The following is a 13,156-nucleotide window of genomic DNA, read 5'->3' on the forward strand; positions in this document are numbered from 1 at the left end:
CGTGTGCATGCACACACACACACACACACACACGAAGTCCCTGAACTGTGGAGGAAAGAAAGTAGATCAGGAAAGGATTTCAGGATTCAAAACATTATCTGGAAGTAAGCTGTTGAAGTGTTTTACTGGACATTCTACAGTGAATACTGGACAAGCCAACTTTGTTGCACACATTTCTCTTTTGGCTAGGGGGCTGGGCAGCCCTCTGCCCAAGCAGCTGTGCCCATGGAATCAGGTGGAAAGGGTGGTAAGGGGAGGCTTTAAAGAGGATTCAGAAAATAACCTGAGGACCAACAAGCTTTAATGGCATTATTTATGATTTGATCTTACCATTATGTCCCATGCAGACATTAATAATTAGTGGTGATAGACCAATCCTTAATTAAGCTTTCTAGAAACAAATACATTCTCAGTTGTTTATGCCATAGCAACAGTTCATTTTCGTTGACTTTACAAACCTTAAAAAAATCAGTCAGCCAACTTGAGTAGCAAGGGAATTGGGATACTAGAGACCAAAGTAGAATATTGTGTTTCAATTAATAAACTAAGAATGTTGGTATGTTAAATTTAAATCCTGCAAGGTCTGTACAGTGAATCACCATGTGCAATTTTATTAAAGTTTCTTTTTTTAAATTGATCATTGCATTTCCTGAATGGCAGAGTTTAATTTGAAGGAACATGAAGATATTGTGAAAGTGAGACGCCTTTAAATTAAGAACTGTTGAAAGTTGTGAGAAGCAAATGTAAGTCAGGACGGTTTGTGGCTTGAGTAAAAGACAAGGGTAGTGCACTGGCTCCCGGAGGGAAGACATGGCTTCTGGATGTGCAGTAGCCTCAAGGCGTCCTCATTCAGCGTTTTTTTGCTCATTTAATGCCTGATTATGATTATCTCCAAAGATGCCAGCCTCCAAGAAGTTTGTGTGACACGGGCCAGGTGGTGAATTCAAGGTGGCTGGGACTAATGTGCTCTGAACACACAGTCAGAACTACAGACACAAGTTCAAAATTCCACTTTCATGGTACATCACACCAGCGTCACATATAATCCTAGAGTATCTTTATTTGTTCTATAACTTAATAGTATACCTATAAAATAATTACATTATACTTAAAGCTTTTCTTCATTTATAAACAAAACAAAAAATTAAATACAATTTGAGCCAGTATAAGGTAAACTTTATACATACATTAACCCCAGAGGGAGCCCCAGACTACTGCATAACATACTGCTTTCATGGCTAATCCCAAGGATTGGGATCAGAGTGGTCAGGTTTATTTTCAGTGGGTTCCTAGCTTCACTCTCCCGTGCTTTGTGGCAGGGGTTGGTTTTGCGGTTGTGTTGTTGACTCCCCTTACCTTCCCTCTCATTACACTCCATCAGCCTCCACTAGGGTCACGTGGATTCTCTTCCTTCACAGCCTTATGCTGCATACCCTGTGCTGACTTGCTTGAGGATTTCTGCTACATGCAAACATCACAGCTCTGACCCCAGACACCCGCCCTCTCCACTTCTCATCTCCACACTCGGATTCTGGGAGTCGATGGTTGCTCCTGATTCGGCCTCCGCCTCACTTCAGGCTGCACACACTCATTGCTGGAGCCAAGACTTCCTCCACAAGTGCACAATCTGTGCTCAGGTTTGAGGGTGTTGCAGAAATGACACAAATCTAGAATGTGCATTTCAGCAGTAGCCAATAGATTGGCTGATAACACCCTGTCCCAATCCTTGTTCTTGGGGTGGCAGGACTAGAAAGCAGCTGTCACTACTATATGTCAGGAACCTCAGTCTCAGAGCACCTTGCACAGGGTCTTTCTCTCTCTCTGACACACACACACACACACACACACACACACACGAACCCACCCTTTGGCAAGAGCACTCACTTGGAAATTACCAGCAAAAGGTTTTAGTATGTTTTGCTTCCCAACAATGGCATGTCATTCACATTTGTCAGATTCCATACACATCACTCACAAAGAGGCCTCTCTTGGGCAATTGACTAAAAGTGAGTATAATTTTGTGAGGAAATAAATTATTTCAACTTCCTCATATCAAAAGACCACAATATGAAAAACGTCAACAACTTATTAGAAAAACGAAAGGTGTTTGCTTATACTTTTATAAGTACATTCTTTGCAAAGGAAACTATCTTCTGGGGGACAGTTAAGCTACATTACTAATCTCTATATATTTATCCTTAACTTCCTCCTGTGCCAGAAAGGGACCCAACCCTTACATCCTTAAACATCTTTTATCAGCAATAGTTTTTGCTTAGTGTTATGGCAGTGAAAATAGTGTACAGCCTCACCCCCATATGTACATTAAACATTACAAGGGCTCTACACTAGCTACTTCCCAATAATTCCCCCTCCATATACGGGTCCATCCCAATCCAATTGTTACACTGATCCACAATACTTTAGTGCTTTCAGCGACGTCATACTCAACGTAAAATGATGAGTCTTCCCATGCCCCTCTCCAATCTAAAACAGGTGCGTGGCAGTGATGTGCTGACCAGGCAGTATTCCTCAGTAAAATAACCTTTTCAGCAGGTCATTACCCGTGCTGCTCCCTCTTCAGAACGGCGCTGCCAGAGCCAAAACATGTGACTCAATACATGGATAGAGGTCTGTAATACTCTCTCAATAGCTCTTTACAATACAGGTCAATTATAAAACAGACTATGTTAATACAGAGATCTTGTGTGTTGACAGTCCAACTGCAGCGCGCATAGCATGCACACCAGAGTTCATCTTGAGCTCCCCAGGTGTGGGCCGTGGGAAGCAAGGAAGAAGAGGCGGTGGTGTCTACAGGTGGGAAGGGTGTGGCCTGCGGTGCGCTCAGGCCCCAGGGAAGCATCATTCCTCATCCGCTTGGTCTTCTGGATGTCGGGTTTGTTGGGAGACGCCCTCCCCGAGCCCGTGAGCATCTCCTTGGTGGGCCAAGTCCACACTGGCATCACAGTAGTGGCCCAGGGAAGTCTCCAGGTCACAAGATAAAATGCCCCTCGTCCCCCACTGAGATCCGGTAACCAGTAGATGTTTGAATTAGAAAAGTGATGTGCGATGTGCACGTCCTTCACACAGAAAGGACAGAGCTGGAGTGTGGGATGTGGCCAGGGCAGTACTTGCTTTTCCACATGGTGGAAACATCAAATGCAGGGAGGAGGAGGAGGAAGAGGAGGAAGAGGAGGATTTAGGACACGTGAAAGGTCCTCTCTGGTGACTGGGAGTGGTTTTCCAGCCTCTTCCAATCGGTCCTGATCCACACAGAGCCTGATTTCTTCTTTCTTTCTTTTTCCCTTTTCTTTTGGAAGCGCAGGGTGAGGCCCCGGGGTCGGGGGTCCACAACGCCACAATCAGCAAAGCTCCACTCGCGCTGCGCACGTTTGCATCAAGGGCACCGTGAGCCCCAAGGGACGCGCTTGCTGCCCAGCAGGAGGAGGAGGAGGAGGAGGAAGAGGAGGAGCAGGGGACAACCAGACAGCGTGCTGCGCGTGAGCTCCGAGGATGCTGCGCGGGGCCGGGCGGGAGCAGCGACCCGCCCGCCCGCACGCTCGCCCGGTGGGGGTGGGGTGGGTGGGTGCTGGGGGTCGCGCTCAGTGCTTGTCCGAGTCGCTCAGGTTCACGGACATGCAGCGGCACTGCTTCACCTTCTGGATCTTTTTGATTCGGAAGGGCGGGTCGAGGCCGGGGCACTCGAGCTCCACGACCACGGAGGCGACGCGCTGGGGCTTGCAGAAGGCGCAGGACTGGAAGGACTCCTCCTCCTTCTTCACGTGCCGCGGGATGTAGAAGGAGTTGCACTGGCCGTAGCAGAAGCGGTTGAGCACCGTGCGGCTGCGGCAGCCCTCCTCGCTCACCGTCTGCCGCAGCGGCTGCGTCTTGCACCAGTCACTCTTGAGGTACTTGCGCTCGGTGACCACCAGGGCCTCCTGGCTGGACGCCAGCACCTCCTTGATCTGGTGCTGCCACCGCTCCGAGTTGTTGCCGCCGCCGCCCCCGCCGCCGCCGCCGCCCCCGCCGCCGCCGCCGCCGTCCTTGTACGGCGAAGGGATGGCACCGGCCGGCCGGTTCTTGCGGGCATCCGTGACCCTCGCCAGCACGGCCACCAGGAGCAAAGTCAGGGACAGCTTCCAGAACATCCTGCAACGACAGAGAGACCCGGTTGGGGAAGGGCTGCAGAGTGAGCATCCATCCTTGTCCTCTTTAGGGATGCATGATGGCCAACTCCCCCCCCCCCCCCCCCCCCCCGGGGGAAGTCACAAGTGATTTAAATCGTACAAGGAGGCAGGAGTGACTCCACCCGAAATGGTGCCCTGAAGGCAGGGAGGGCAGCCATTCAACTGTCCTGCAATCAGAAAAAGAAAAAAAAAAAACAAAAACCGCACGTGGTGTGGGTTGGAGGCGAACCTTCCCCCCTGGCTCATGCTGGTTGAACACAAGGTTCCCAGCGGGTTGAGCTGCCTGGAAGGTCGCGTGCCACCTTTGAGAAGTGCAGCCTTGCTGAAGGAAGTGAGTCACCACGGGCAGCCGTGACGGTCATAGCTAGGCCTCACCAAAGACACCAAGTGACCTGCTGCCAAGCTTTCCCGTCATGATGGACCTGTCCTCTTGTAAACTGTAAGCCAGAACAAAGCCCTTCCTTCTCCCTCAACTGAAGCTCTGGCTTTGGTCTCAGCTACAAGAAAAGTCACAGGTATGGTATAGAAAAAGGAAAGCCAGTGATGTCAGGAACTACTAACTCAAGCTAGTGTGTATCATAGAGAGAGGCTCCAACACCCTGCATTTATACCCTGCAGGTGGCCACAAGGAGTGAGAGAGTTACAAAGCACATAAGCTAAAAAAAAAAAAAAAAGTTCATTATTACATAATCAAGCTTTTTTTTTTTTTTTTAAACACACAGATGTTAAAATCTGCATATAAGGAGCTGAGGAGATGGCTTAGCAGTTAAGGCACTTGCCTGCAAAGCCAAAGGACCCAGATTTCCAGTCCCCAGGACCCATGTAAGCCAGATGCACATGTAGTTCATCTGCAGTGGCTAGAGGCCCTGGCATGCCCATTCTCTCTCCCTGTCTGCGTCTGTCTCTAATATATAAATAAATAATAACTCAGCCAATAAGTCATAACTTAGATTCTAATTCTAGTTGTGAGTTAATAAATCTTCAGGGTTTCAGTAAAACCGGCGCCAATGCAAAGGTCACCCATTGGCTGGATGACTTCTATCTGGTCTGGACATCAGGAGACTGACAAAAGTTCACGTGAGTGAATACTGGAGAGAGGCTACTCCTAGTCTCTACCAAAAACATGTCCTGCAGGAGGAAAACCAGGATCTGACTAAAGTGAAGATGGGCTTCAAAGTGAAATTGCTATTTTTAACTTTTTTTTTAAATCTTGAATATTTCCAAGGAACACTGGTACCCTTTAAAAGAGATGACCCACACCTCATTTTTAGACTGTCACTCCTGATGTCCTCCTTGCCACCAACATCAGCCTCTTTAGAGTCATCAGTCATTCTTTATGCATTTCACCATTCACAAAACTGCATGAAATCCCACTCTCTTAACACATGCTAAAAGGATACTCAATGATGAAAATATCATTATATAGTTATGTAGTGCATATTAGTTATAATGTTACATGTCAGGCATAAACATATAGCAGTGACTGAAATTCTTCAAATTCTAAGATTAATATATGGCTACTGATAGTGGAGTAGCTAATTGATTCTCAAACATTTTAGTCTTACATTTTTGTTTCACATGTAAATATATTTAATAATTAGTATTCTAAGAAATGGGTACTATTGCTTTGTCAACTTCATAGATGAGGAAATTCAGGCATGGAGAGGTTGTATAATTTGCCAACATTACACCAAGTACATGAACTATTTGAATCAAGGCATTCCTACTCTAATCTAGGCTCTCCATGAAGAAACCTCTTTTTTTCTTCAAAATACTTAGGTTGAAATGCTTATTCCTGTATTCATTCTCTCTCAGTCTCTCTCTTTTCTTGAAAATAAACAAATAAAAGAATTTAAAGGGGGTGGAGACATGGCTCAGCACTCAAGGCACTTGCCCGCCAAGCCCAAGTCCTGGGTTTAATGCCCCAGTGCTCACATAAAGTCAGATGCACAGAGTGGCAGTGCGTTTGGAGTTTGTTTGTAGCAACTAGAGGTCCTGGTGCCCTCATTCATATTCTCTCCTTCCCAACCCCACTCTCTCTCTCCTTGCAAATAAATAACAATAAATATTTTTCAAAATGTCTATGCCAAGGTTATTTCTCAATGGCATTGTTACTGGTCAGAGTGTAAATGACAAGTGGCTTTGTCTATTACTTTAAAGATTATTCCTTCTATCATCAAGTATTTGTGGAGCTTTGATTCTGGCCAAAGCATTGTGTAGACTTCGTTAATAGCAGTACCACCCTTAAAGCCCATCCAAAGGTTCACTGTGGAGCGGGTAAGAAGGTTGCCTTGGAAAGAGTGTGGGATGAGAGTCTCTTCTGATTCCTCTTGCTTCCTGCTGCACACTCCTGCCCTGAGTGCTGCCTCCCCCTTGGACCATCCATGGCCCAGAACCCCCCAAACTGGGAGTCACAATGAATGGTTCCTCTTTTGAAGTAATCCTCGGTATTTTGTTCCAGGAAAGGAAAATTGATGTCAGTGATCCCAAAGGATATAAAGGTACAAAGAAAAGCATGCATATGCTTGGAGAGGAAGTGGGAGTCTAGGAAGTAGAAGATACCTTAAAATCCAAAACGATTCCTGCACCTGATGATATTGCCAGAAGCCCACGAATTAGTAACGTGCATGATATTGATCAAGAGGAGGAAAAACAATTACAGCAGAAAGAGTGCAAAAGCATTTTCTTTGTTGCTCTTGTTATAAAAAACATCTTGTCCACCACAGTGATTGAAATTCTAGGGCCAAGTGTTTTTGTAAGGGTTTGTGTCATGCCTCCTCCCCTTCCACACATGAAGTGTCATATGAAAATGGCCACACTTCCAGCAGACCCATGGCAAGTGTCACGCGCTGAAGTCACTCACTTTATTATATCTGCAGAATGATTTGTGAGCTCAGTAGCCTCTTAAAAGGAGAGTCTTGTGGTTCCATTTTAATAATTTCTGAAATTATTAACATCCTAAGTAAACACAACCAAAAAGTTTGTGAACCCCAGCCAGGAAAGATTTATAGTGAGCCTAGCCCTCAGCTCCTACTTTCCACAGGGGCCTCGGCGTGGCGTGCACCCTGCACCCTGGGTAGTCTCGCAGCGCCCGCGCCCGCCAGCAGCCTCTGTGCGCTGACATGGGGGGAGAGTGCTAAGCCGTGCTCAGACCAACGCCGGGCAGAGACTCTTCGTGTCAACAGTGCTCCACATGGTGATTAACAACAGCCTCGCTTTGAACAGTTCAGAACGGCTCGCAAGCATCTGGCTTCCATCCCCAGCAGTTGTATCTCACAGGAAGAAAAGCAAATCTCCAATTTTTAGGAAAGGGTTAGTCTTCTCCCAAGACGGATGGAATCTATGTGACTAAGGCCAAGTCAGACTCTCCTCTCTCCTTCCTTCCATCTCATTTTCCCCCCCTTTTTCACACATGGTGACAGGAAGCTCAGCGAGGAGCAAGCTTCCTCAGAGTCAGAAAAGGTAAGCAGCCTATTGCTCGGGTGGCCATAGTCACTGCTGAGAGGCGACGTCTTTACCTAGGGACACTGAAACCCTGGAGCCAGCCATCGGTAACGGCACCAACTCCACCGGCCCTTGCTCGTGTAGGGCTCAGGGGAGGAGGTTCGTGCAGCCTCAGTTCACCAGCCATTCCTGCACACATGCCAGCGGTCCCACTGGGACCTGAGTTTGGCAGTGGAGAGTTCTGTTCTGTCCTGAGCCCCTCTGCTCTTCAGAGAAATGACTGGCATACAATTAACCTCTCAGGAATGTTACTACAACTGCCAGCAAGGGACAGCACAAGGGTACTTCATTTTTCACTCACATCTTGTGTTTGGCTTTTATCAGAAGGAACTCGTAAATAAATCCTGTTGGTTTTATTAACCATTCTTCTGGCCGGACAATGTTGTCAGTTTGTAAAGGGATGCCAGGACTGTAAATGCGGATGGCCTGAGCAGGCTAGGTTCGCCAGAGTTGATTGTGGTGAAAAAAAGGAATCTGGTATCTGGGCAGCTAAAGAACTGAGACGCCTTCTACCAGTCCTGGCTGGAAGGGCGAAGGCTGACCCGGGACTCCACAAGAGGGGCTAGAACGAGAAATCTTCCTGGTTTCTAGAAAAGGATACAGCTGCACTGAGTCACCAGCCCCAGCGGATGTATGCAAATCCCAGTCTGACCTGTGGAGATACAGAGGTCAAGACAAAGCAGAGCTGGGCTGTGCCCGGGCGGTGAACAGGATGGAGCCAGCGTCGCCCGTGGCCTGCGAATGCTACAACCTCCCGAGAAGGGCGGAGGAAGCACCCTTAGCACATCTGGGATAAACTTGTTTCCACCACCCAAGTGAAAACGGACTCCAACCAGACCAAGAAAACCGAACCAAAACACCAACAATGTTGAACATCACAGCCACAGCCTTGACAACCAAAGGTGCTTCATCTAGGACTTTGATTCTGACGCTGGAAGGCTAGGGTTCAGCTCTTCATCTAACTCTATAGAGAGAGATGTGGGTTTCCTTGGCCCCTAGACCATCCTTACAGCTTCAGATTGCTTGTTGCTGAAGTCCCTGACCTCCCTGGTAACTGTCAACTGAGGCAAACTCTGGCGCGCAGGACATACTCAACCTGAGATCTCTTGGCAAGCAAGCTTGTGTTGGGATGTGGCCACTCATTTGCGTTTGGTCTCTGGTTGCTTTTGTGCTAAAAGGCAGCATAACTAGTGGAGGCAGCTGCCACAATGTCCACAGAGTCAAAAATATTTACTGCCACAGAAAAGCGTAGCCAAGTCCTCCTTCAAACATTTTTCTTCCAATTCAGTGGGTGTCTTTTTGTCATTGGGCTCTTTTGCTACAAAGGTGGCTTTCCCCCCCAAACTTTCTATTTCACATTTCAAACAGAAAATATAGTAAATCCTGCACACCCACTATCAACATGAAAACAAAATTGATATTTCCCATTTTCATCTCATAGTCTCGGTTTTGAATACAAAAAATAATGGGCAGAGTTTTGGTTTCTCTCTCTGATCCCTGCTCAACCCCTTTCCTGAGGTGACTCGGCAGTGTGCACATTTCATTCACTGTGTAGGTTTTGCATATGTGCCTATTTGGATGTGTATAATAAATCTTTACCATAATATGATACTCTGCTTTTATTGCTTAATTTCCATCCCCACCCAGAATACATGCTTAAGACACTGGCAAGATATCTCAGGGGGCATAGAGTCTGCCATTAAAGGATGATGCCTGAGTTATGATCAGCAGCTCTCACAGGAAAGTTGGGTGCAACAATATGCACCTGAAATCCCAGTCCTCTGACTGAAAAGAAGTGATTGCAATTGATTTAAAGGGAGACAAACTTGCCAGGTGTGGTGGTGCACACCTTTAATCCCGGCACTTCGGAGGCAGAGGTAGGAGGATCATCGTGAGTTTGAGGCTCCCCTGAGACTCCATAGTGAATTCTAGGTCAGCCTGGGCTACAGTGAGACCCTACCTCAAAAAAGAATAAAAGGGCTGGAGAGATGGTTTAGTAGTTAAGGCACTTTCTTGCTAAGCATAAAGACCCAAGTTCAATTCCCCAGTATCCATGTAAGCCAGATGCACAAGGTGACGTGTGTGTCTGGAGTTCATTTGCTGTAGCTCATTCTTTCTCCCTCTCCTCTCTTTGCCTCTTCCTCTCTTTCTCCCTCAAATAAATAAATAAATGAAACATTTTTTAAGTGGAGAGAAACAAATATTAAGAGAGTGAAAATCGGAAGCTCTAACTATAACTCTTCTAAGTGGCATGAAAAGTTGAGGAAGTGACTAGCAGTTTCAAAACAGAAACATCAAGGTATGACTCACAAGTTTGAAATGGAAATGGATTCACTTACTTTGCCAATGGAATTGTCTGAGTGGAACAATGACCATCATCTCATTCCATGACAAATTCAATTACATCTGAAAAAAAACTATATTATCTTTGCAAAAAAGATTTTAACCAAAAAGTAACAATAATTCAATAATGTACTGTTACTTCTAAATAATGAGGTTATCATTTAGGAATTACTATTCCAAGTTCTTAATCTCTGAAGACACCACCAAGATAAATTTGGAAAAGGAAACGTAACATGGAGGCTGTGACATTTGCAGACCAGAGTTGTTCTTCTCTGTGAGAGAATGGCTTATAACCCTTTAGCTGTCCATGCCACAGCCTAACATGGGTCACTGACCTCTCCAAATTCTCTTCTGTAAAATGGTGTTAATGGCACTTGTCACCCTACTGGACCAACTTGCTTTTATGAGGAATATGGCCCAGAAATCATGTCATCATTCAAGAACTTTCATAGCAAAAAGGGCCGTGAGTTTTATTTGAAAGGAAGGAAGAAATTATGAGCCATCCATGAAAGATTTTATAGACAGTGGCATTGTTCTCACAGGCATTAGGCAATTCCTAATACATTTTTCCAAATAGAGGCTTTAGGCTGCTGCCTGAGGGGACAGTCACACTGCAGCGACAGCCCATTCAGTGTCCTGTTCCCCTCACCCCCAGCACAGCACCATGTTCCAGGATTCCTTCTTGCTGGGAGCACAGAATAAATTTTTCTGTCTGTGCATAAAATTAAAGAGACCTGTCTAAGATGTGTGGAACACAATAAGAGAGACATCCTACCTGTGTGCCCCACCGGCTTTCCAGTTCTCTCTCATTTCCAGCGCCTTTGTCCCCTTTGTTACATCCCAGTTCCATAGTAACATCTGTAATTCCCTCTTTGCTTCCTCTGACCTTCATGAGAACATACATCTTCTACCTTTTCACCTTTCCATTTCTTTTTCCTTGTGTTTTTATGTTTTCCTGCCTTCCAGGTTGGAAATCCCTCATAAGGACTTTTTTCCAAAATCCTTTCTTCTTCCTGAGAATTTCATCCATACTCATGACGGCAGCCACCAGCTATCTGCTTAAGAATCTCAGATGCTGATGTACAACTGCCCAGCAAACATTCCCCAAATGTCCTGGGGCACCCCACCTTCGATCTGTCTGTATGTCTACCTTCATCTGCTCCTCCTTTGCTCTGCCAGTCCCCTTGTCATCAAACAGCACAGCAGGTACTTTTTAATCTATACCAGAGAGCTAAGCCTTATGGCAGATCTTGCCATCTTACTGCCTGAGAGCTGTGTCCCTATTCACCCTTTCCAGAAGAGCTGGTTGGTCTCAGCCAGTGAGTGATCCTGGTCCCATCTGAAGTGACTGGCTTCCACGTGGGCTGTGATTCACCTTTCAGGCACAGCGTCCAGGGGGTAGAAACACATTCCGCATAAAAAAAAAAAAAAGAGGCCTACCTACCAGGAGAAATTGCTGATTAGTTTTTGGTGTTGTCATGCAAACATTTGAACCCTTCATGAGGGTATGAGCACGAGATAGGAAGTCCTATATCTGCAGTGCAGAGCCCAGAATGAACAGTCTCAGTGTTGCTGGCTGCATTGTTAAGCCTCTGAATTAACTAACCAACCTTGGGATTGCCTACTTTTGGACTTTGCAAATTAAGTCTTTAATACGTAAATCACGTTTGTTGACTCAGAGTTCTCCCACGAATGGAGACCATTGATGAGACCACACTGTCTCTCACTTCTAAATACACCTGTTACCAGCCTCCCTGCCCCCAGACTCATAATCAGCCATTCTTGGGTTCAGCGCCTAGATTTCTATCAGAGTGAATGTTTCAACAATCTGCTCCATGTTATTCCTTTAAGTCAGACCCTCTAGCAATCTCCCATCACATGATCAAAGACTTTATCAGGGTATTTAGGCCATTGGTGATATTTGTTTCCTCTCTAGTATCACAAAATTACTATTTACTTTATACTTGGAACCCACAAAATGATGTGTTTGACCCGATGCAAAGGCGCTTTCTTACTTCCAAACATTTGCATAGTTATTTCTTTTACCTAATGTATTTTCTCACACCACTGTTAGGTTAAGAGTCACGTGCATATTATTTCCATGTGAAATCATCTGTGTTTCCTGATTTCCTCATTTTTGCTGTAACTGCCCTGTTACAGCCAAAAAATCGTGTACACATTTTCTCCCCTGTTTGAATACAAGTCATCAGAAAACAAGGACATTATGACATTTTGTGTCCATAGTGGTTTGTGGTGGGTCTAGAGAATGGTTTGTTCAGGGTATCAATGTATGAGTGAATGAAAGACTGCATGATAGAATGGGTTTTACCCACACTAAACAGACATAGTTTTTGGGGGGATGGTTTTATGGTTTTGTGACAGGGTCTCATATAGCACTGGTTAACCTAGAACTCTGCTGCTCTGTAGCCAAAGCTAGCCTTCATCTCCTGATCTTGCCTCCAAAACGTTAGGATTAGAGGTGTGCACTGCAATGCCCAGCTAGATGTAGTTTTTAAAAACTGTTTCCAAGAACTATAAACAAGAGCTTGAGACTCGGTTAAGTTTTCAGTAAAAGTGATACCTTTGACATAAGTCATTTTCCATAATGATTTAATACATATCGAGCTATCAAAATCAGAAGTTAACCACAACTCTTACAAGTGGTACATTTGAACAATCTAGCATTTGAACAAGAGTAACTATCTTCACATGTTCCTTTCTTCTGTTCAAAGTGTTTTCCATTCTTCTTTCTCCCTGGGCCACTGGCCTTATGCTCTTTGTAATCTTTAGTCTTAAATATTGCAGCTATTCTCCTTGGCATATGACCTTTAAACAGGTACGTGGTTAGTTCCTAGAAGTTTCCCGGAGTGTCCATGTTCAAAGAAGTCTTCTCAGAATCAGCATTCAAATCGTTAATCTCCCTGTGTTCCTTCTCTTATAAGCGATCCTCTTGCTAAGATGCCCTTCTTGGAACAAATAGGTTCTTTTTCCTGTCCCCTTCAGCCTCCCCTTCTTGCCCTTGATGATAGAAAGGGATTGCCCTCAGACCTGACCCCTTATTATAGGCCTGTGTTTTCTGTGCTAATGCCTCTTCCTAGAAATAAGCAATATTCAGTCACAAAAAA

The 13,156-nt window shown here is 45.5% G+C and overlaps 1 protein-coding gene across 1 annotated transcript in view; it reads right to left on the reverse strand.

Annotated features, from left to right (window-relative positions):
- Positions 1 to 279: 279 nt before the first annotated feature.
- Grem2 (gremlin 2, DAN family BMP antagonist) overlaps positions 280 to 13,156 on the reverse strand; it is a 100,429-nt gene continuing 87,552 nt past the window's right edge. Inside the window, exon 2 of the mRNA XM_004653441.2 lies at positions 280 to 4,146. Coding sequence (XP_004653498.2) covers positions 3,600 to 4,145 — 546 coding nt within the window. The 5' untranslated portion in view covers position 4,146 and the 3' untranslated portion in view covers positions 280 to 3,599. The remainder of the gene's footprint in view (positions 4,147 to 13,156) is intronic.

The sequence above is a fragment of the Jaculus jaculus genome, chromosome 1 (assembly GCF_020740685.1).
Source record: "Jaculus jaculus isolate mJacJac1 chromosome 1, mJacJac1.mat.Y.cur, whole genome shotgun sequence".
Taxonomy (NCBI): domain Eukaryota; kingdom Metazoa; phylum Chordata; class Mammalia; order Rodentia; family Dipodidae; genus Jaculus; species Jaculus jaculus.